Source organism: Ranitomeya imitator, chromosome 1 (assembly GCF_032444005.1).
Source record: "Ranitomeya imitator isolate aRanImi1 chromosome 1, aRanImi1.pri, whole genome shotgun sequence".
NCBI lineage: Eukaryota > Metazoa > Chordata > Amphibia > Anura > Dendrobatidae > Ranitomeya > Ranitomeya imitator.
Genome location: NC_091282.1, coordinates 86335938 through 86360009, shown reverse-complemented (window position 1 = coordinate 86360009; position 24072 = coordinate 86335938). Strand labels below are relative to the sequence as shown.

General features: G+C 41.7%; 1 protein-coding gene across 1 annotated transcript in view; it reads right to left on the bottom strand.

The window, feature by feature from the left end:
* Window positions 1-23383, bottom strand: part of EMB (embigin) — a 51145-nt gene extending 27762 nt beyond the window's left edge. The window contains exons 1-3 of the mRNA XM_069748629.1: window positions 23163-23383; window positions 14292-14378; window positions 2050-2239 (exon numbers count right to left, since the gene is read on the bottom strand). Of these exons, the coding sequence (XP_069604730.1) occupies window positions 2050-2239; window positions 14292-14378; window positions 23163-23349 (464 nt within the window). The 5' untranslated portion in view covers window positions 23350-23383. The remainder of the gene's footprint in view (window positions 1-2049; window positions 2240-14291; window positions 14379-23162) is intronic.
* Window positions 23384-24072: the final 689 nt, after the last annotated feature.

Genomic DNA, 24072 nt, shown 5'->3' with positions numbered 1-24072 from the left:
GGAGTCATGGATGTTGGAAGTCTCCAAAGTTAATTGCCTCATAGACAGTGCTTAAACACTGAGATATTGTGCTATCTTATTCATCCAATCTTCTCCAAAATGCAAATGGACTCAATATTTAGGTAGGTTGTAGTTGATAAACTATTGCAGCACAATGTAAGGACCATGTTTCATCAGTGTCCTGGATTTGATTTTCAGCCATTTTTAGTTTGTGTGTCAATTTTTACCATTCATTTTTCTTATGCAGAAGTAAAAAAAATCCAAGGCTTCTCCTATCAATGAAACAGTAATAAATGGTAAGCACTTGGATGACACACATATGGCAAGTTTATGCTGTCTTTTTTTATGAATACGTTAATTAAAATGGGCGAGTTTGATTTGGTACTCCAATCAAAAAAAGGACATGTCTCTATTTTTTTTTGTGAATTCTTGCAATAACAGGTATGTGGTCGATCCATAAAAAACACAGATAAAACATGTATGCGAAAAACAGGCGTCTCAATTCGGCCTAAGATAGATACCCCCCACATGTCCCTGGATCATAAAGCAGGAGCTTGCTGAAGAGTGAGTAAATGTATAGAAATTGCTTTTGTCACAAATCTGTCTTCTTGCATTCATCTACCAGCTTTTCTCTCCCCTCCCATTTGTCCTCTCCCCAGAGAACAGTTCCACTTTACCCATCCTTAGCTAACTACTTAACCCATTTCCTGATGTTATGCAAACTCGGGACTTCAATTTATGAGTTAATAGATGGGGATCAGTCACATAATTTTTTACAAAGCTGCTTTTCCATCGAAAAAAAAACCACCATAGTATGACCAAAAAAAATCTATACTTACTCCACACCCTCCTGATTTCCTTCAGTGGTTTCATAATGTCTCTCCTGTCTCAGAGACAACCAGTAGACACAGCAATAGTCAGGATTGGTTCAGCCAGTCAATATGTTTTTTTTTTCCTTTTTTTTGGCCATGTTTTGGAGTTTTTGTTTTAGAAACACCCCTTTAATGATCTACAAGTAAACCTGTGTAAGATACTGGTAGAATTGTACACCACAAGTTTGTAACCCTGCAACATGTGACAACCAATGGTCCTACAATCCTAATACTATATCATCAAGGTTGGTATCTGTGACATACACAACTGGACCGGCACTATCATTACTGTCTTATGGGAATGGCGAGGTGGTCACTCATGAATGGCGAGGTGGTCAGGCATGAATAGCGAGGTGGTCACGCATGAATGGTGAGGTGGTCATGCATGAATGGCGAGGTGGTCACGCATGAATGCCGAGGTGGTCATGCAAGAATGGCGACGTGGTCACTCATGAATGGCGAGGTGGTCAGGCATGAATGGCGAGGTTGTCAGGCATGAATGGTGAGGTTGTCACTCATGAATGGTGAGGTGGTTACGCATGAATGGCGAGGTTGTCAGGCATGAATGGTGAGGTTGTCACTCATGAATGGTGAGGTGGTCACTCATGAACGGCGAGGTGGTCAGGCATGAATGGCGAGATGATCACTCATGAATGCTGAGGTCACGCATGAATGGCGAGGTGGCCACGCATAAATGCCGAGGTGGTCATGCATGAATGGCGACGTGGTCACTCATGAATGGCGAGGTGGTCAGGCATGAATGGCGAGGTTGTCAGGCATGAATGATGAGGTTGTCACTCATGAATGGTGAGGCGGTTACGCATGAATGGCGAGGTTGTCAGGCATGAATGGTGAGGTTGTCACTCATGAACGGTGAGGTGGTCACTCATGAACGGCGAGGTGGTCAGGCATGAATGGCGAGATGATCACTCATGAATGCTGAGGTGGTCACGCATGAATGGCGAGGTGGTCACTTAAGAATGGCGAGGTGGTTACGCATGAATGGCGAGGTGGTCAGGCATTTATGGCTTTTTCCATTCACTTCTATGAGAGTTATATACCAGAGCTCAGAGTCAACAATGGTACAATTAGCCTTTTACTGATGTATCCCTAGTAATTAGTGTCCCACCTAAATGGTGCCGCACTAGTCAGGTGAGAGGCGATATAGTACACTCACTCATACGTGGTATGCCATCGCTTGTCTCTATTGCTATACGTGTACAGTGTACTACTAATTTGTTCCTCTTCGTGTCTCCACGAAATGTTGATTTGTAAATCCTTGGAGTCCACAACTAGATCACACGCCAGCTTCAGACGGAGTGGGTCGACCATGACTATTTCCTTGTTATTGTCTTTGATGGAGAAGCCTTTAACAAAGAAGAAAAGGGGTTACATATTAGCCAAAAGTAGAAGGATAAGACAAAACAAAGACAGACAAGATGCAAAAGATGGGAATTTCTTAAAGGGGTTACATTTTATTATATATTTATTTTTTACTTTAATTCTAGTATTTGAGGCTAAACTTCATTATTACAATTAGGTTTCATTACAAAATTTGCCCCATTTGGTTTTTAAAGGCTCTTTTATTTTCATGCACATTCAACTTGGATGTGATCTGTGATGAGAGGTGCTCAGAAGAAGACCGATAAAAAGTCATGAACTCCCCATCAGACCGTCATAGTGAGCCGACTAACAGATTCTGAGTTAAAGCATTCTGAAGCCAGAAATAGATGGGCAATAGTGATGGGTGAGCATGATGGTAAGCCCAAATTCATTCATTTATGGGGGAAAAAAATCAAAGGAAGAATATGTACCCATTACAGTCTGTGGTGCAGTTCACATGACATTGTTTTTTACTTTTGCAGATCGAGTGCCCATAAAAAGAAAAGCAGAGAGACTGTTTCGCCCATAGCAAACAATCACAGAGCAGCTCTCTTTTTTCAAGAGCCAAATATGAAATCAGCTGTGCTGTGATTGGTTGCTGTGGGCACTTTAAAAAAAAGCTTGCAAAGGAAAAGTCAACTTTTTAAGGGCTTTTTTAGGACTGCGGTTTTTATCATTTTGATGCCCATATGACTTTTTTGACTTTTTTTTATTATCTTTTTTCAGCTAGGTGAAAAATAACACAAAAAAGTTTACAGCATTGGCTCAATAATTACATATTTTATGAAATAAGACTATTATGTAAGAGGCTATAGTAAATATGTATAATTTTTTTTACAATTATTTTCTATTTTGCTATTTATGTTTAGGGCAAAGGAGGATGATATAAACTGTTTTATAAAACAGCTGCACCTGTATGGAGCGGGCTCAGGTCTTGAGCCTGTTCTGTACATGCAATAAGCAGATCTGTCGTACTTTCTTGTTCCATATGTCGCCAATGGGTTAAACATAAACCACTTGTAAATGTTAATCCCCATACATATCAGGATAAAGTATGCAAACCTGTCAATATCGGTATCACAGTCTAACATGTATGAGGGTCTCCCGACTCCCAACTGTGATGCTTGTGTTCCACATTAGAAAGCGGCTTCTGGTGATATCACATAGACAGAGCAGTGATTTATCTTCCAGGCTTCTGTGTTGATGAAGTGTGATTGGTAACGTCATGCTGATTGATAGCCGGCTCCCTGCTAACTGTGGAAAGCCGACTGTCAATCGACTGACTGTTGGTAGTCACCCTCCATCAACAGAGCAGGGCAAGAGATGAAGAGCTGCCCTGTTGACATGGAGCAGCTGAATCTCCGGCACAAGCAGTCGGTGACTGCTCTGTAGAACAGGCAGGTAATCAATCAGGGGCGGACATACCGCCGATGCAGCTACACCGGGGCCCGAGGTGGAAGGGGGCTCCTGCAGGGCAGCTGATACTGAGGGCAATGTTTCTCAGAGCCTAAGTCTCTGTGGGGCCCATTGCCCTTTTGTGCGGTGGGCATGGAGTGATCCCTGCAGCTCCGCTGTCTAGAGAGGAATATGGCAGCGGATCTGCAGGGATCCATCCTCTGCTTCCTGCCCGACGTTGTCTTCCAGAAACTGGTGCACGGTCAGCAAGCAAGAGGGAGCCTGTGTCAGAGAGAAAGGTGAGTGGTGGTGTGGTTTTTTTAAGCAATACACTGGGGAGAGGACACTGAGAGGTGGTGGGGAGAACAATGATAAGGGTAGGGGAGAACAAAGATGGGCCTGGTGGAGAGGACACTGAGGTGTGGTGGAGGAGAGGACAGGTGTTGTGGAGAACAATGATGAGGGTGGGGAACAACAATGAAGAGGGTGGGGAGAACAATGATGAGGAGTGGTGAGAGGTCAATGATGAGGTGGGGGAGGTGACAATGAAGGGGGTGGGGGAGAAGACAATGATGGGGATAGGGAGAGGACAATGAGGGATGTGGGGGAGAAGACAATGATGGGGTAGGAGAGAGGACAATGATGGGAGTGGGGGAGAAGACAATGAGGGGGGTGGGGACCTGGGATGGGAGTAAGGGGGGGCTTATAATGGGCTTATGAGCAGGGGGAGAGGGAGGAGGACATTAAATATGGATGTAAAATGAATTAGGTGGTGGAGGAGGGTGCTAAGACCCTGATAGCATCCTCCACCATCTTACAATTCATTATGACCCTATTAGGGACCTAAAATGTATTGGGGACTGGAAGAGGAAGGTAAGGTGCATAGGTCACTTTATAATGAATTGAAAGGTGGGAGAAAATGCTGAAAGGGACTTGTAATGAATTAGGAGGAGGCGGAGAATGTTCACTACCTGATAATGTCTTCTCCCACCCCCAAATTCATTATGATTCTATGAACTACTTATAATGAATGATGAGGGGACACAAGACAGCGACTAAGGCTATGTGCACACGTTCAGGATTTGCAGGAAAAGATTCTGCTGTATGTCCTAATGTGTTGGCAGGAAGAACGCCGAGAGAAATAGATTTATTTTTTCCCATACTTTTGCCATGCTTTTGTTACGTATTCAACCCCGCTCATTAGTTTTCCCCAGTCATTAGTATGGATGATATGCACTGCAAGAATTGACATTATGCAGATTTTAATCTGCTGCAAATCTGCAATGAAAAAGTAAGCAGTGCGTGCATGAGACTTCAGGTATCTCTTTCACTTTGATAGTAATATAAGCCTTGCATATCTTCTGTGTTCACATAGCTTTACAGTTAATTGGGCAGAGTCAGAGACTGAGTAATTTCTGTTATTGGGCGGCAGAGATTATTGTTAATGGGGACACAGAGCTGCTTATCACTTTATATTTTGATTGGTGCGTGGCTAATAGTATATTAATGATGGGGTACGTCATATCTGTACTCAAGGGCGCAGTCCCTTAGTGTATAGTGAACTCACTTATTATGTACAGTACAGACCACAAGTTTGGACACACCTTCTCATTTAAAGATTTTTCTGCATTTTCATGACTATGAAAATTGTACATTCACACTGAAGGCATCAAAACTATGAATTAATACATGTGGAATTATATACTTAACAAAAAAGTGTGAAACAACTGAAAATATGTCGTATATTCTAGGTTCTTCAAAGTAGCCACCTTTTGCCTTGATGACTGCTTTGCACATTCTTGGCATTCTCTTGATGAGCTTCAAGAGGTAGTCACCGGGAATGGCTTTCTAACAATCTTCAAGGAGTTCCCAGAGATGCTTAGCACTTGTTGGCCCTTTTGCCTTCACTCTGCGGTCCAGCTGACCCCAAACCATCTCGATTGGGTTCAGGTATGGAGATTGTGGAGGCCAGGTCATCTGGCGTAGCATCCCATCACTCTCCTTCTTGGTCAAATAGCCCTTACACAGCCTGGAGGTGTGTTTGGGGTCATTGTCCTGTTGAAAAATAAATGATGGTTCAACTAAACGGAATAGCATGCCGCTGCAAGATGCTGTGGTAGCCATGCTGGTTCAGTATGCCTTCAATTTTGAATAAGTCCCCAACAGTGTCACCAGCAAAGCACCCCCACACCATCACATCTCCTCCTCCATGCTTCACGGTGGGAACCAGACATGTACAGTCCATCCATTCACCTTTTCTGCATCGCACAAAAACACGGTGGTTGGAACCAAAGATCTCAAATTTGGACTCATCAGACCAAAGCACAGATTTCCACTGGTCTAATGTCCATTCCTTGTGTTCTTTAGCCCAAACAAGTCTCTTCTGCTTGTTGCCTGTCCTTAGCAGTGGTTTCCTAGCAGCTATTTTACCATGAAGGCCTGCTGCACAAAGTCTCCTCTTAACAGTTGTTGTAGAGATATGTCTGCTTCTAGAACTCTGTGCGGCATTGACCTGGTCTCTAATCTAAGCTGCTGCTAACCTGCGATTTCTGAGGCTGGTGACTTTGTTTCTTTGTAGCGCTTGATGGTTTTTGCCACTACACTTGGGGACACTTTCAAAGTTTTCCCAATTTTTCGGACTGACTGACCTTCATTTCTTAAAGTAATGATGGACACTCGTTTTTCTTTACTTAGCTGCTTTTTTCTTGCCATAATACAAATTCTAACAGTCTATTCAGTAGGACTATCAGCTGTGTATCCACCAGACTTCCGCACAACACAACACCATTTATAAGGCAAGAAATCCCACTTCTTAAACCTGACAGGGCACACCTATGAAGTGAAAACCATTCCCAGTAACAACCTCTTGAAGCTCATCAAGAGAATGCCAAGAGTGTGCAAAGCAGTTATCAAAGCAAAAGGTGACTAATTTGAAGAACCTGGAATATAAGACATAATTTCAGTTGTTTCACACTTTTTTGTTAAGTATATAATTCCACATGTGTTAATTCATAGTTTTGATGCCTTCAGTGTGAATGTACAATTTTCATAGTCATTTAAATACAGAAAAATCTTTAAATGAGAAAGTGTGTCCAAACTTTCGGTCTGTACTGTAGCTTCCTCTGCTGTAACTTACAGGCTGTTCCTTACAAAGCGTACTCTTGTTATTTTTCTTAACAACTGTAATAAGGGACGGCAATATACATAATAAATAGACAATGTAAGATATACAGTGGGGCAAAAAAGTATTTAGTCAGTCAGCAATAGTGCAAGTTCCACCACTTAAAAAGATGAGAGGCGTCTGTAATTTACATCATAGGTAGACCTCAACTATGGGAGACAAACTGAGAAAAAAAAATCCAGAAAATCACATTGTCTGTTTTTTTAACATTTTATTTGCATATTATGGTGGAAAATAAGTATTTGGTCAGAAACAAAATTTCATCTCAATACTTTGTAATATATCCTTTGTTGGCAATGACAGAGGTCAAACGTTTTCTGTAAGTCTTCACAAGGTTGCCACACACTGTTGTTGGTATGTTGGCCCATTCCTCCATGCAGATCTCCTCTAGAGCAGTGATGTTTTTCGCTTTTCGCTTGGCAACACGGACTTTCAACTCCCTCCAAAGGTTTTCTATAGGGTTGAGATCTGGAGACTAGCTAGGCCACTCCAGGACCTTGAAATGCTTCTTACGAAGCCACTCCTTCGTTGCCCTGGCGGTGTGCTTTGGATCATTGTCATGTTGAAAGACCCAGCCACGTTTCATCTTCAATGCCCTTGCTGATGGAAGGAGGTTTGCACTCAAAATCTCATGATACATGGCCCCATTCATTCTTTCATGTACCCAGATCAGTCGTCCTGGCCCCTTTGCAGAGAAACAGCCCCAAAGCATGATGTTTCCACCACCATGCTTTACAGTAGGTATGGTGTTTGATGGATGCAACTCATTATTCTTTTTCCTCCAAACACGACAAGTTGTGTTTCTACCAAACAGTTCCAGTTTGGTTTCATCAGACCATAGGACATTCTCCCAAAACTCCTCTGGATCATCCAAATGCTCTCTAGCAAACTTCAGACGGGCCCGGACATGTACTGGCTTAAGCAGTGGGACACGTCTGGCACTGCAGGATCTGAGTCCATGGTGGCGTAGTGTGTTACTTATGGTAGGCCTTGTTACATTGGTCCCAGCTCTCTGCAGTTCATTCACTAGGTCCCCCCGCGTGGTTCTGGGATTTTTGCTCACCGTTCTTGTGATCATTCTGACCCCACGGGGTGGGATTTTGCGTGGACCCCCAGATCGAGGGAGATTATCAGTGGTCTTGTATGTCTTCCATTTTCTAATTATTGCTCCCACTGTTGATTTCTTCACTCCAAGCTGGTTGGCCATTGCAGATTCAGTCTTCCCAGCCGGGTGCAGGGCTACAATTTTGTTTCTGGTGTCCTTTGACAGCTCTTTGGTCTTCACCATAGTGGAGTTTGGAGTCAGACTGTTTGAGGGTGTGCACAGGTGTCTTTTTATACTGATAACAAGTTTAAACAGGTGCCATTACTACAGGTAATGAGTGGAGGAAATAGGAGACTCTTAAAGAAGAAGATACAGGTCTGTGAGAGCCAGAAATCTTGATTGTTTGTTTCTGACCAAATACTTATTTTCCACCATAATATGCAAAAAAATGATAAAAAAACAGACAATGTGATTTTCTGGATTTTTTTTTCTCAGTTTGTCTCCCATAGTTGAGGTCTACCTATGATGTAAATTACAGACGCCTCTCATCTTTTTAAGTGGTGGAACTTGCACTATTGCTGACTGACTAAATACTTTTTTGCCCCACTGTATATGCTGTAGATATATATATATATATATATATATATATAAAGTAAAATTGGAACAGCACAATAGCTCACCAGCGGGTGCCCGGCCTCCTGGGTAGAGTAGTCCAATCCTCCACCGAAAAATATATAAGAAAAAGCAAAAGAAGGCAGCACTCCAAATCCTTATCAAAGTGAAAACAGTGAGGTTTATTCAGCCCACATCTCCATGCGACGTTTCGGCTCACACTGAGCCTTTTTCAAGGCCTTCTTTTGCTTTTTCTTATATATATATATATATATATATATATATATATATATATATAGCAAATACAAAAGGAACAGCCAGACAGCACCACTGCCAGGAAGAACAAAGTGGGAACTGCTCACCTGTGTAAAGCCAGGATATCTGATCTTGGGTGCGTAGCTCCGCTGGAGAAAAGTCCATATGAAATAGTGAATGTATAAGGAAATAGAGCGCACTCGCCGATCATCCAGTGCAGGAATCTTTATTCAAACATCGTGCTGTACATCTTCACGACCGGGTCAGTCAACCCGTTGAAGCGCCAGCCAGGCATGAAACGGCCGTCGTCCCGCTTTGCCGCACTCTCTGTACAGCACCCCCGGTCGTGAAGATGTACAGCACGATGTTTGAATAAAGATTCCTGCACTGGATGATCGGCGAGTGCGCTCTATTTCCTTATACATTCATTATAATATATCAAACAAAAAAGAAGGCAGCACTCCAAAAAGCTGTGAAGTTTATTTCAGACCCACATCTCGTGACGTTTCGGCTCGCACTGAGCCTTTCTCAAGCAAGCTTGCTTGAGAAAGGCTCAGTGCGAGCCGAAACGTCGCGAGATGTGGGTCTGAAATAAACTTCACAGCTTTTTCACCCTTACAACCTATTGGAGTGCTGCCTTCTTTTTTGTTTGACATATTACTTGGATGGACATGAGGATGGTCTTGTCTGGGAGGCTTGGCACCCACCGGTGAGCAGTGTGCTGCACTCATTTTTTCTTATTCATTATAATATATATATATTAATACAGTGGGGCAAAAAAGTATTTAGTCAGTCAGCAATAGTGCAAGTTCCACCACTTAAAAAGATGAGAGGCGTCTGTAATTTACATCATAGGTAGACCTCAACTATGGGAGACAAACATAGTAACATAGTAACATAGTAACATAGTTAGTAAGGCCGAAAAAAGACATTTGTCCATCCAGTTCAGCCTATATTCCATCATAATAAATCCCCAGATCTACGTCCTTCTACAGAACCTAATTGTATGATACAATATTGTTCTGCTCCAGGAAGACATCCAGGCCTCTCTTGAACCCCTCGACTGAGTTCGCCATCACCACCTCCTCAGGCAAGCAATTCCAGATTCTCACTGCCCTAACAGTAAAGAATCCTCTTCTATGTTGGTGGAAAAACCTTCTCTCCTCCAGACGCAAAGAATGCCCCCTTGTGCCCGTCACCTTCCTTGGTATAAACAGATCCTCAGCGAGATATTTGTATTGTCCCCTTATATACTTATACATGGTTATTAGATCGCCCCTCAGTCGTCTTTTTTCTAGACTAAATAATCCTAATTTCGCTAATCTATCTGGGTATTGTAGTTCTCCCATCCCCTTTATTAATTTTGTTGCCCTCCTTTGTACTCTCTCTAGTTCCATTATATCCTTCCTGAGCACCGGTGCCCAAAACTGGACACAGTACTCCATGTGCGGTCTAACTAGGGATTTGTACAGAGGCAGTATAATGCTCTCATCATGTGTATCCAGACCTCTTTTAATGCACCCCATGATCCTGTTTGCCTTGGCAGCTGCTGCCTGGCACTGGCTGCTCCAGGTAAGTTTATCATCAACTAGGATCCCCAAGTCCTTCTCCCTGTCAGATTTACCCAGTGGTTTCCCATTCAGTGTGTAATGGTGACATTGATTCCTTCTTCCCATGTGTATAACCTTACATTTATCATTGTTAAACCTCATCTGCCACCTTTCAGCCCAAGTTTCCAACTTATCCAGATCCATCTGTAGCAGAATACTATCTTCTCTTGTATTAACTGCTTTACATAGTTTTGTATCATCTGCAAATATCGATATTTTACTGTGTAAACCTTCTACCAGATCATTAATGAATATGTTGAAGAGAACAGGTCCCAATACTGACCCCTGCGGTACCCCACTGGTCACAGCGACCCAGTTAGAGACTATACCATTTATAACCACCCTCTGCTTTCTATCACTAAGCCAGTTACTAACCCATTTACACACAATTTCCCCCAGACCAAGCATTCTCATTTTGTGTACCAACCTCTTGTGCGGCACGGTATCAAACGCTTTGGAAAAATCGAGATATACCACGTCCAATGACTCACCGTGGTCCAGCCTATAGCTTACCTCTTCATAAAAACTGATTAGATTGGTTTGACAGGAGCGATTTCTCATAAACCCATGCTGTTATGGAGTTAAACAGTTATTCTCATTGAGATAATCCAGAATAACATCCCTCAGAAACCCTTCAAATATTTTACCAACAATAGAGGTTAGACTTACTGGCCTATAATTTCCAGGTTCACTTTTAGAGCCCTTTTTGAATATTGGCACCACATTTGCTATGCGCCAATCCTGGGGAACAGACCCTGTCGCTATAGAGTCCCTAAAAATAAGAAATAATGGTTTATCTATTACATTACTTAGTTCTCTTAGTACTCGTGGGTGTATGCCATCCGGACCCGGAGATTTATCTATTTTAATCTTATTTAGCCGGTTTCGCACCTCTTCTTGGGTTAGATTGGTGACCCTTAATATAGGGTTTTCATTGTTTCTTGGGATTTCACCTAGCATTTCATTTTCCACTGTGAATACCGTGGAGAAGAAGGTGTTTAATATGTTAGCTTTTTCCTCGTCATCTACAACCATTCTTTCCTCACTATTTTTTAAGGGGCCTACATTTTCAGTTTTTATTCTTTTACTATTGATATAGTTGAAGAACAGTTTGGGATTAGTTTTACTCTCCTTAGCAATGTGCTTCTCTGTTTCCTTTTTTGGCAGCTTTAATTAGTTTTTTAGATAAAGTATTTTTCTCCCTATAGTTTTTTAGAGCTTCAATGGTGCCATCCTGCTTTAGTAGTGCAAATGCTTTCTTTTTACTGTTAATTGCCTGTCTTACTTCTTTGTTTAGCCACATTGGGTTTTTCCTATTTCTAGTCCTTTTATTCCCACAAGGTATAAACCGCTTACACTGCCTATTTAGGATGTTCTTAAACATTTCCCATTTATTATCTGTATTCTTATTTCTGAGGATATTGTCCCAGTCTACCAGATTAAGGGCATCTCTAAGCTGGTCAAACTTTGCCTTCCTAAAAACTGAGAAAAAAAAATCCAGAAAATCACATTGTCTGTTTTTTTAACATTTTATTTGCATATTATGGTGGAAAATAAGTATTTGGTCAGAAACAAACAATCAAGATTTCTGGCTCTCACAGACCTGTAACTTCTTCGTTAAGAGTCTCCTCTTTCCTCCACTCATTACCTGTAGTAATGGCACCTGTTTAAACTTGTTATCAGTACAAAAAGACACCTGTGCACACCCTCAAACAGTCTGACTCCAAACTCCACTATGGTGAAGACCAAAGAGCTGTCAAAGGACACCAGAAACAAAATTGTAGCCCTGCACCAGGCTGGGAAGACTGAATCTGCAATAGCCAACCAGGTTGGAGTGAAGAAATCAACAGTGGGAGCAATAATTAGAAAATGGAAGACATACAAGACCACTGATAATCTCCCTCGATCTGGGGCTCCACGCAAAATCCCACCCCGTGGGGTCAGAATGATCACAAGAACGGTGAGCAAAACTCCCAGAACCACGCGAGGGGACCTAGTGAATGAACTGCAGAGAGCTGGGACCAATGTAACAAGGCCTACCATAAGTAACACACTACGCCACCATGGACTCAGATCCTGCAGTGCCAGACGTGTCCCACTGCTTAAGCCAGTACATGTCCGGGCCCGTCTGAAGTTTGCTAGAGAGCATTTGGATGATCCAGAGGAGTTTTGGGAGAATGTCCTATGGTCTGATGAAACCAAACTGGAACTGTTTGGTAGAAACACAACTTGTCGTGTTTGGAGGAAAAAGAATACTGAGTTGCATCCATCAAACACCATACCTACTGTAAAGCATGGTGGTGGAAACATCATGCTTTGGGGCTGTTTCTCTGCAAAGGGGCCAGGATGACTGATCCGGGTACATGAAAGAATGAATGGGGCCATGTATCGTGAGATTTTGAGTGCAAACCTCCTTCCATCAGCAAGGGCATTGAAGATGAAACGTGGCTGGGTCTTTCAACATGACAATGATCCAAAGCACACCACCAGGGCAACGAAGGAGTGGCTTCGTAAGAAGCATTTCAAGGTCCTGGAGTGGCCTAGCCAGTCTCCAGATCTCAACCCTATAGAAAACCTTTGGAGGGAGTTGAAAGTCCGTGTTGCCAAGCGAAAAGCCAAAAACATCACTGCTCTAGAGGAGATCTGCATGGAGGAATGGGCCAACATACCAACAACAGTGTGTGGCAACCTTGTGAAGACTTACAGAAAACGTTTGACCTCTGTCATTGCCAACAAAGGATATATTACAAAGTATTGAGATGAAATTTTGTTTCTGACCAAATACTTATTTTCCACCATAATATGTAAATAAAATGTTAAAAAAACAGACAATGTGATTTTCTAGATTTTTTTTTCTCAGTTTGTCTCCCATAGTTGAGGTCTACCTATGATCTAAATTACAGACGCCTCTCATCTTTTTAAGTGGTGGAACTTGCACTATTGCTGACTGACTAAATACTTTTTTGCCCCACTGTATATATATATATATATATATATATATATCTGTAGCATTGTCGCCTTAAAAGGAGGGGTGTCCAGGCACATTTCTTGCACAGGGGCCCCAAGCTGTCAGAGTCGGCCCCTGTAATCAGCAACTACTTGTCTGTAGATTTTAGGCCCATAATAAAAAACAAAGAAATGGATAAGCCCTTTAATTTGTCCTCTTTTAGTAAGAAAGCTCTGCCAGTTTTAATATATCTGTTTTAGCAAGCTTTAATATTTTCTACAAAATATAAATTCCTCCTGTAAATGAATAACTAAATTTATAAGTAGATGTTATGCCAGGTGCACACGGTCAGTAATTGGCAGCACTTTGGACGCAGCACATACACATTGTTAGGGTAAAATTTATCTTGCGGAGACTCTCGTCTCTGCAAGATAAATACACATGCTGCAGTCTGGAAAGATGCGCCACATGTCAGGCTCTGCAGGGAAGCTGAAGGCGTATGTGCATGCATAGTGGAGATGGGATTCCTTGAAATCCCATCCACTATGATGTAGCATCTGGACGCTGTGGTTGGGCACTGCGGATGTACGCAGCGTCCAACCCACAGCATTTACTGATCGTGGGAATTTACCTTTATTGTTTTCCTTGGCAATGGAGAATGTTCCTGTGCAGTCAACTGCTGTCAGCACCTATTGGAAAGTGGCAAGCTATGCAGGGCAAATACTTCTGACAAGTGGAATGCTAACGTCTAATTGTCAATTTATGCAAATATCCCCAGGAGAAATAACAAAATGCTGAATTGTGATAAAAGATGATGAAAAGTTAACATGTTGTTGATACATCTGTTGTGCTTTATATCAAATACAATGACAAGACAGAGCACATCTGCCTATAAACGTAGCATGCCCCAATCTTACATTCATTACAATTTAAATAAATGAATGACATGAACAATCATGGATCAATATGTCCATCTAGAAGCGGGACTTACCTGCTATGGATATGCTGTGCTCTGCTATGGTGTAATTATTAAAGCCATCTTCATTATGTACCGGAGCCTGTGGTGTCACATTAAGACCTGGGAGAAAAGACGCAGAATTGCACTTTCTATTTGTGTAACGCCATTATGTTCACAGTTTAACCTTCAACTGCAGTCTGACAAATCAATATGGCGTCTTACAGCTTGATAAATGTGCACAGTCCTCCTTGGGCTCATAGAGATCAACTCTCCTACTTCAGTAGCTGAGGATAGATTGTTATGGCCTTTAAGTATGGAAACCTTGTATTCAGGAACGGATCCAGAGATTCACCGTCCATTGCTAAAAGGGGAAGAGTTATATTTGTATAAGTACGGCATGTGTGTATTCTGTGTACAGTGAATGTCGAGCTCGACCACTGTCTTTTGATACCTAAACCTAAGATATGTACAGTATTTATTTATACTATACTGTATATACAAGTAAGAGAATGCATTTTTTTTATGGTATTTCCAGCACCTTAAAGGGAATAGATAAGTACAGGGATAAAGAGGATGCCTGCATGAAGCACTTAAATGCTCTGTCAATATTTTAGCATAGGGGATATCTTACTGGTAGAGGTAGTAGAGTACATCAGCCGGCCCTATCTTTGGAAATTGCATAGAGAAGAAATACAGGGGAGGCAATTATGCTGGAATTATGCTCACTGCATATGGGTCAATATGCTATCTGCTACTGGAAAGCATGTAAGTGCTCAGAAAATACATATGGGGGATAGGATAGAGATAGAAAACGTCGCCAACCATAAAAGCTTACAGTCTTTAGGAGAAAGACAGAGAGGACTCCGCTGACCATAAAATCTTATACTCTACAGGAGAGAGAAAGAGAGAGAGGACTCTGCTGACCATAAAATCTTACACTCTACAGGAGAGAGAGAGAGACAGGACCCTGCTGACCATAAAAGCTTACACTCTACAGCAGAAAAAGAGAGAGAGAGAACTCCACTAACCATAAAAGCTTACACTCTACAGCAGAAAAAGAGAGAGAGAGAACTCCACTAACATAAAAGCTTACACTCTACAGCAGAAAAAGAGAGAGAACTCCGCTAACCATAAAAGCTTACACTCTACAGCAGAAAAAGAGAGAGAGAGAACTCCACTAACCATAAAAGCTTACACTCTACAGCAGAAAAAGAGAGAGAACTCCACTAACATAAAAGCTTACACTCTGCAGGAGAAAAAGAGAGAGAACTCCGCTAACCATAAAAGCTTACACTCTACAGGAGAAAAAGAGAGAGAACTCCACTAACCATAAAAGCATACACTCTACAGGAGAAAGAGAGAGAGAGAACTCCACTAACCATAAAAGCTTACACTCTACAGCAGAAAAAGAGAGAGAACTCCACTAACATAAAAGCTTACACTCTGCAGGAGAAAAAGAGAGAGAACTCCGCTAACCCATAAAAGCTTACACTCTACAGGAGAAAAAGAGAGAGAACTCCACTAACCATAAAAGCATACACTCTACAGGAGAAAGAGAGAGACAGGACCCTGCTGACCATTAGAGCTTACACTCTATACGGGAGAAAGTGAGAGAGGAGTCCGCTGACCGTAAGACCTTACACTCTACATGAGAGAGACAGAGGACCCAGCTAACATAAAATCTTACACTCTACAGGGGAGAGAAAGAAAGTGAGAGAGAGGACCCCGCTTATACTCTACAGGATCCAAATAAAAGAAGCGCAAATAGGGTCTTATCTGGGTAAAATGCCAAAAAAATTGTCTAATGGTGCTGGCGTGGTTGTGAGCACACAAACACTAAAAACGCTTAGGCTGCTGCAAAGCCATGAAAAGATAAAAGTGCAGGTACTGGAGAAACATATAGTGGATGCTTTCCTGAAACGGAAAGTACTTGCAAGCAGCATAATACAAAGAATAGCAGGTTTACCCAGAATCCTTTGCAGCACATGGTACTGGAGAAACTAATTTGTTAAATCTGCGCTACCCTGTGGAAAAGATGAAGGATGCCAATCCGAGTGTAAGTGGTGTACTTGTAATTGTGGTCGTCCTGAAGAAGTATGTATACTTCGAAGCGAGTTGACAAATAAACCACTTACATTCAGATTGGCAGCCTTCATCCTTTCCACATGGCAGGGCAAAGTCGTTTCTGCACAACCTGTACACTCTACAGGAGAGATAGAGAGGACCCCACTGACCATAAGAGCTTACACTCTACAGGAGAGAGAGCGAGGACCCCACTGATCATAAGAGCGTACACTCTACTGAAGAGAGAGCGAGGACCCCACTGATCATAAGAGGTAACACTATAGTCGAGAAAGAGAGGATTCTGCTGACCATAAGAGCTTACATTCTACAGGAGACAATATTTGTGGTATGTCCTGATGAAGGGGTCACCTGAACCCTGAAACGCGTAGAATAAACCACGTTGAAAACCTCTACAATTTTTGAAATTCTTCTTGCGGCAGCGCGGGGATGATCCTTTTTTCTCCTATCTAAATGTGTATTCTACAGGAGAGAGAGAGGACCCCACTGACCATAAGAGCTTACACTCTAGAGGAGAGAGAGAACAATTGAGAGCACCATAAGATCTTACTCTCTACAGGAGAGAAGACCCCACTTACCATAAAAGGTTACACTCAACAGGAGAGAGGACTCCACTGACCATAAGAGCTTACACTCTACAGGTGAGAGAGCGAGGACCCCACTGATCATAAGAGGTAACACTACAGTCGAGAAAGAGAGGATTCCGCTGACCATAAGAGCTTAAACTTTATAGGAGAGAGGACCCCACTGGCCATAAAAGCTTACACTCTACAGAAGTGAGACGACCTTGGTGACCATAAGAGCTTACACTCTACAGGAGAGAGAGTGAGAGAGGACCCCGATAACCATAAGAGCATACAATCTAAAGAAGAGATTGGACCCCACTAACTGCAGTCGAAATGCGATAACTGGGTCATGTTGACCATGTACATTTTTTGAGAATTTGTGGTCAGACTTGAAGATTGCCATTTGCCGAAGGAAACAATCTAACTTGATGGAGCTGGAGCAGTTTTGCGTTGAGGAATGGGCATAAATTCCAGTGGTAAGATGTCGAACACTCATAGAGATTTATCCAAAGCGACTTGCAGCTGTAGTTGCAGCAAAAGGAGGCTCTAGAAAGTACTGACTTTAGGAGGGTGAATAGTTATACACACTGAAGTTTACACTTATTTTTTTCAATTTTTTTGCTCAAATTAAAAAGAAAACTAAATGTGCACAGTTGTAGGCATGTTCTTTACATAAACTGATGCAAACCTTCAAAAAAACAAGTAAAATTCCGGGTTGTGACGGAGCAAAACACAAAAAAAACACTTTGCAAGCCATTGTATATACTCGTGTATAAGCCGAGATTTTCAACACATTTTTGTGTGCTGAAAACACCCCCCTCAGCTTATACACGAGTCATTGTCCAGAAAGCGGGCGGAGGAGGGGGTGCGGCAGAGCAGCGGCAGCAGCCGGCTAACAGAAGACATCATACTCACCCTCCTCACCCTCCACGTGCCGTCGCTGCATCTCCATCCCGCCGCCGGCAGCTCTTCCTGTGCTGATCGGTCACGTGGTACCGCTCATTAAGGTAATGAATATGCTCGCGTCTCCACTCCCATAGGCGTGGAGGTAGTATTCATTACCTTAATGAGCGGTACCACGTGACCGCTCAGCACAGGAAGAGCTGCCGCATCTGGACAATGGAGATGCAGCGACAGCGCAAGGAGGGTGAGTAGGACAGGGTGTTGTGAGCCCTGCATACAACGATGGGATGGGGGGGGTGAGCCATATGGGATCGGGGGAGCCATGCATACAACAGGGGGAGCCACACATACCAGGATAGGACGGGGTGGGGCCACACATAGCAGGACAGTACGGAGGAGCCACATACCAGGACAGCGACGGGGGGGAGCCACACATACCAGGACAGGACGGGGTGGGGCCACACATATCAGGACAGGACAGGGGAGCCACATACCAGGACAGTGACGGGGGGAGCCACACAGAGCAGAACAGGGATGAGGGGACAATGCATACCCGGCTGCTTATACTCGAGTCATTAAGCTTACCCAGTTTTCCGTAGCAAAATTAGGTGCCTCGGCTTATACTCGGGTTGGCTTATCCTCGAGTATATACGGTAATTTGAGAGCAAAGCGATCAAGGCTCCCATGGATTCTCATCTACAGCACTATGGAATTAATGGTGCTCTAAAATATATACCGTAATAATAATATTTGAGTAAAGTCTGACAAACCTACAAATTTCAAAACCTGCTTTTCACCATCAAATTTGTATAGGGGGCCTCCGAAAACTACCCCTATAAATAATTTCAGGGAAAAGAAGGATCACATTAGTTGAATTTTTAGACCAACCCAACATAAAACTGGAAGATCTTCCAATGGGCACAGCTTAGAAGGACAATATCTGACCTCTAACATCTCCTAATACACAGACCTGATTATCCTACAGATGTGTCTGTCCTTCCAGCTCTGAACCCAAAACATCCAGAGATCTATGGCATGTAAGATATTAAAGAAATACGCTGAATGAATGCGGCATCCACCAGTCATGGGCTCCTATTTTGAAAAATGAATAAACTGACTTTTCAGTGGACGGTACTTTTCGTATTCCTAGATAGTATACAAATAGCTCAACAGAGATTGCTGTACCATTATCAATTACTAAGTATATGTAAATGTCATCATCCAGTATGATACCGATGTGCAGGACTGATTGTCAAATGAAATATATTCCAAGAGAGAATTAAAAAATGATCAATGGTCCAAATGGTGAAAAAAATATATAAAAACTTTGTTGTCATTTTATAATAATAACAGACTTGAAGGGGGAGAAAGGGAAAAGTGCATATGTGCTGCTCGATTGTGATTTTCTTCTTCTCTCTTGGTATATATTCCTAGACTAGCTGAAGAGCCCGGCGTTGCTTGGGCATAGTAAATATCTGTGGTTAGTTATAGCACCTCACTTCTCTTATTTTCCCATCACGCCTCTCATTTTCCCAATCACATCTTTCATTTTCCCCCTCATATCTCTCATTTTCTCCCTTACACCTCTAATTTTCTCCCTCACTCCTCTCATTCACCCCTAACACTTGTCATTTCGACCTCACATCTGTCATTTTCCGATCACTCCACTATTTTCCCTCACTCCTCTTTCGACCCCACATCTGTCATTTTCCGATCACTCCACTATTTTCCCTCACTCCTCTCATTTTGCACTCACACCTTTTCATTTTCACCTCAGTATATACATGTTTGTCATCTCCCTTATATATAGTATACATCTGTATGTCATCTCCTGTATATAGTATATACCTGTATGTCATCTCCCCTGTATATATAATATACCTGCTGTGTGTCATCTCCCCTGTATATAGTATATACCTGTATGTCATCTCCTCCTATATATAGTATATACCTGTATGTCATCTCCTTCTATATATAGTATATACCTGTATGTCATCTCCTCCTGTATATAGTATATACCTGTGTGTCATCTCCCCTGTATATAGTATATATCTGTGTGTCATCTCCTCCTGTATATAGTATATACCTGTATGTCATCTTCTATATATAGCATATACCTGTATGTCATCTCCTCCTGTATATAGTATATACCTGTAGGTCATCTGCTCCTGTATATAGTATATACCTGTGTGTCATCTCCTCCTGTATATAGTATGTACCTGTATGTCATCTCCTCTATATAGTATATACCTGTGTGTCATCTCTCCTGTATATACTATATATCTGTGTGTCATCTCCCCTGTATATAGTATATACCTGTGTGTCATCTCCTCCTGTATTAGACCTCGTTCACACGTTATTTGCTCAGTATTTTTACCTCAGTATTTGTAAGCTAAATTGGCAGCCTGATAAATCCCCAGCCAACAGGAAGCCCTCCCCCTGGCAGTATATATTAGCTCACACCTACACATAATGGACAGGTCATGTGACTGACAGCTGCCGTATTTCCTATATGGTACATTTGTTGCTCTTGTAGTTTGTCTGCTTATTAATCTAATTTTTATTTTTGAAGGATAATGCCAGACTTATGTGTGTTTTAGGGCGAGTTTCGTTTGTCAAGTTGTGTGTGTTGAGTTGCGTGTGGCGACATGCATGTAGCGACTTTTGTGAGATGAGTTTTGTGTGGCAACATGCATGTAGCAACTTTTTGTGTGTCGAGTTGCATGTGACAGGTTAGTGTAGCAAGTTGTGTGCAGCAAGTTTTGCGCATGGCGAGTTTTGCGCATGGCGAGTTTTATGTGTGGTGCCTTTTGAGTATGTGCAAGTTGTGTGTGAGGCAACTTTTGCATGTGCTGCAACTTTTGTACATATGGCAATTTTTCCGCGTGTGCAAGTTTTGCATGTGGCGAGTTTTCCATGAGGTGAGTTTTGCACTTGTGGCGAGTTTTGCGTGAGCCTAGTTTTTGCATGTGGCGAGTTTTGCGCGTGGCGAGTTTTGAGCGGCGACTTTTGTGTTTCGACTTTTATGTGGCGAGGTTGGTGTATGTGTGGTGAAATGTGTGCTGAGGGTGGTATATGTGTTCAAGCACGTGGTAGTGTGTGGCGCATTTTGTGTGTGTCCATATCCCCGTTTGTGGTGAGTATCCCATGTCGGGGCCCCACCTTAGCAACTGTACGGTATATACTCTTTGGCACCATCGCTCTCACTCTTTAAGTCCCCCTTGTTCACATCTGGCGGCTGTCAATTTGTCTCCAACACTTTTCCTTTCATTTTTTCCCCATTATGTAGATAGGGGCAAAATTGTTTGGTGAATTGGAAAGCGCGGGGTTAAAATTTCGCCTCACAACATAGCCTATGACGCTCTCAGGGTCCAGACGTGTGACTGTGCAAAATTTTGTGGCTGTGGCTGTGACGCCTCCAACACTTTTCCTTTCACTTTTTTCCCCATTATGTAGATAGGGGCAAAATTATTTGGTGAATTGGAAAGCGTGGGGTTAAAATTTCACCTCACAACATAGCCTATGATGCTCTCGGGGTCCAGACGTGTGACTGTGCAAAATTTTGTGGCTGTAGCTGCGACGCCTCCAACACTTTTTCTTTCACTTTTTCCCCATTATGTAGATAGGGGCAAAATTGTTTGGTGAATTGGAACGCGCGGGGTTAAAATTTCGCCTCACAACATAGCCTATGACGCTCTCAGGGTCCAGACGTGTTACTGTGCAAAATTTTGTGGCTGTAGCTGCGACGGTGCAGATGCCAATCCCGGACATACACACATACACACACACACATTCAGCTTTATATAGTAGATAGATAGATAATAGATAGATAGATACATACGGTAGATAGATAGATAGATAGATAGATAGATAGATAGATAGATAGATAGATAGATAGATAGATAGATAATAGATAGATACATATATAGATATACAGATAGATAGATACATAGATAGATAGATAATAGATAGATAGATAATAGATAGATAGATAGATAGATAGATAGATAGATAGATAGATAATAGATAGATATTAGATAGATAAATAGATAGATATGGGATAGATAGATAGATATTAGATAAATAGATATGGGATAGATAGATAGATAGATAGATAGATAGATAGATAGATAGATAGATAGATAGATATTAGATAGATAGATAGATAGATAGATAGATAGACAGATAGATAGATAGATAGATATTAGATATACAGAGAATAGATAGATAGATAGATAGATAGATAGATAAATATTAGATAGATAGAGAATAGAGAAATAGATAGATAGATATTAGATAGATAGATAGGTAGATAGATAGATATTAGATAGAGAATAGATAGATAGGTAGATAGATAGATATTAGATAGATAGATAGATAGATAGATAGATAGATAGATAGATAGATAGATAGATAATAGATAGATATTGGATAGATAAATAGATAGATATGGGATGGATAGATAGATAGATAGATAGATAGATAGATAGATAGATAGATAGATAGATAGATAGATAGATATTAGATAAATAGATATGGGATAGATAGATAGATAGACAGATAGATAGATAGATAGATAGATAGATAGATAGATAGATAGATAGATAGATATTAGATAGATAGATATTAGATAGATAGATAGATAGATATTAGATAATAGATAGATAGATAGATAGATATTAGATAGATATGGGATAGATAGATAGATAGATAGATAGATAGATAGATATTAGATAGATAGATAGATAGATAGATAGATATTAGATAGATAGATAGATAGATAGATATTAGATAGATAGATAGATAGATAGATAGATATAGATAGATAGATAATAGATAGATAGCGAGATAGATAGATAGATAGATAGATAGATTGATAGATAGCGAGATAGATAGATAGATAGATAATAGATAGATAGAAAATAGATAGATAGATAATAGATAGATTATAGATAGATTATAGATAGATGATAGATAGATAATAGATAGATACATATATAGATATACAGATAGATACATAGATAGATAGTAGATAGATAGATAGATAGATAATAGATAGAGAGAGAGAGAGAGAGAGAGAGAGAGAGAGAGAGAGAGAGAGAGAGAGAGAGAGAGAGAGAGAGAGAGAGAGAGAGAGAGATAATATAGATATATGATAGATAATATAGATAGAGCTACAGACAGCTGTGTATCCTGTATAACTATGAGCTTCCTCCTCCTCCAGCCCATACAGTGTATGACCTCCCAGCTCCGGTGTCTTCTCCCCGGTCCCCACACTGCCGCACTCCGCGTCCTCGGCTCTGACCTCCGCAGTCAAGGACGCGGCTCTGCGCCCGGTACAGCGGACACTCACCTGCTGTGTATGAGGTGATGCCCGGGGACGCCACAGAGAGGATTCCGCAGAAGACGGGCACAAGGAGGGGGCGCAGGGCTGACAGCAGCATTTCGGGTGAGCGGGTGTATCCAGCAGCAGCTCTGAGCCCACTTCCTCCCTCTGCAGAAGTTCCCTCAGTCCCCAGCAGTGTAATGTGATGAATCATGGCGCACACACCTTCCCGAGCGTCCACATCACTGAGCTCTGCTGCATCATCACTGCTGCTAGTATACATACATTACTACACAGGATATGGTCTCTGGCTTTGTATATCTAACTGCATCTATAAATTCATGTGTGCATATTAATGTTTATACAAATATATATATATATGTATATATGTATATATATAACAAATATGTATACAATCTAGATGTGTATGTACATGTGCTTGACAGGTTCTGAAATTGGTGGGTTTAGAAGATTTTGGGAATATACATGGCAGCCTACGGAACCTGTCAGCAGTTTTGTCCTGTGTTAACTAAAACTATGACCTTAATGAGAGCCTGTGCTGCAGTCCATCAATGGTTATATAACACACTGACTCCCCTTGTATACTCTCCACAGGGCCAGGCTCAGACAAAGTGGGGTCTTGAGTAAAAGTTTAAAGTGGGGCCCTGTAGAATTTAAGTCCGCAAGGACAGGGTCCTCTCCCCTCTGCACCAGTCTGTCACTGTACGTAACCCCTTTTCTCATGTACAGGACCATGGAATTAATGGCACTATATAAATAAATAATAATAATAACAATAAAAAAATGCAAGCATATTGCACCATCACACAGAAACATTTCGGTTGCATTTACATGCGCTGATTTCAGGGCGCCAAACAAGTGTGATCAACAATACTGAAGTCTTTTAGTTCTTGTTTCCCGGCCTCTTTACAGCGGC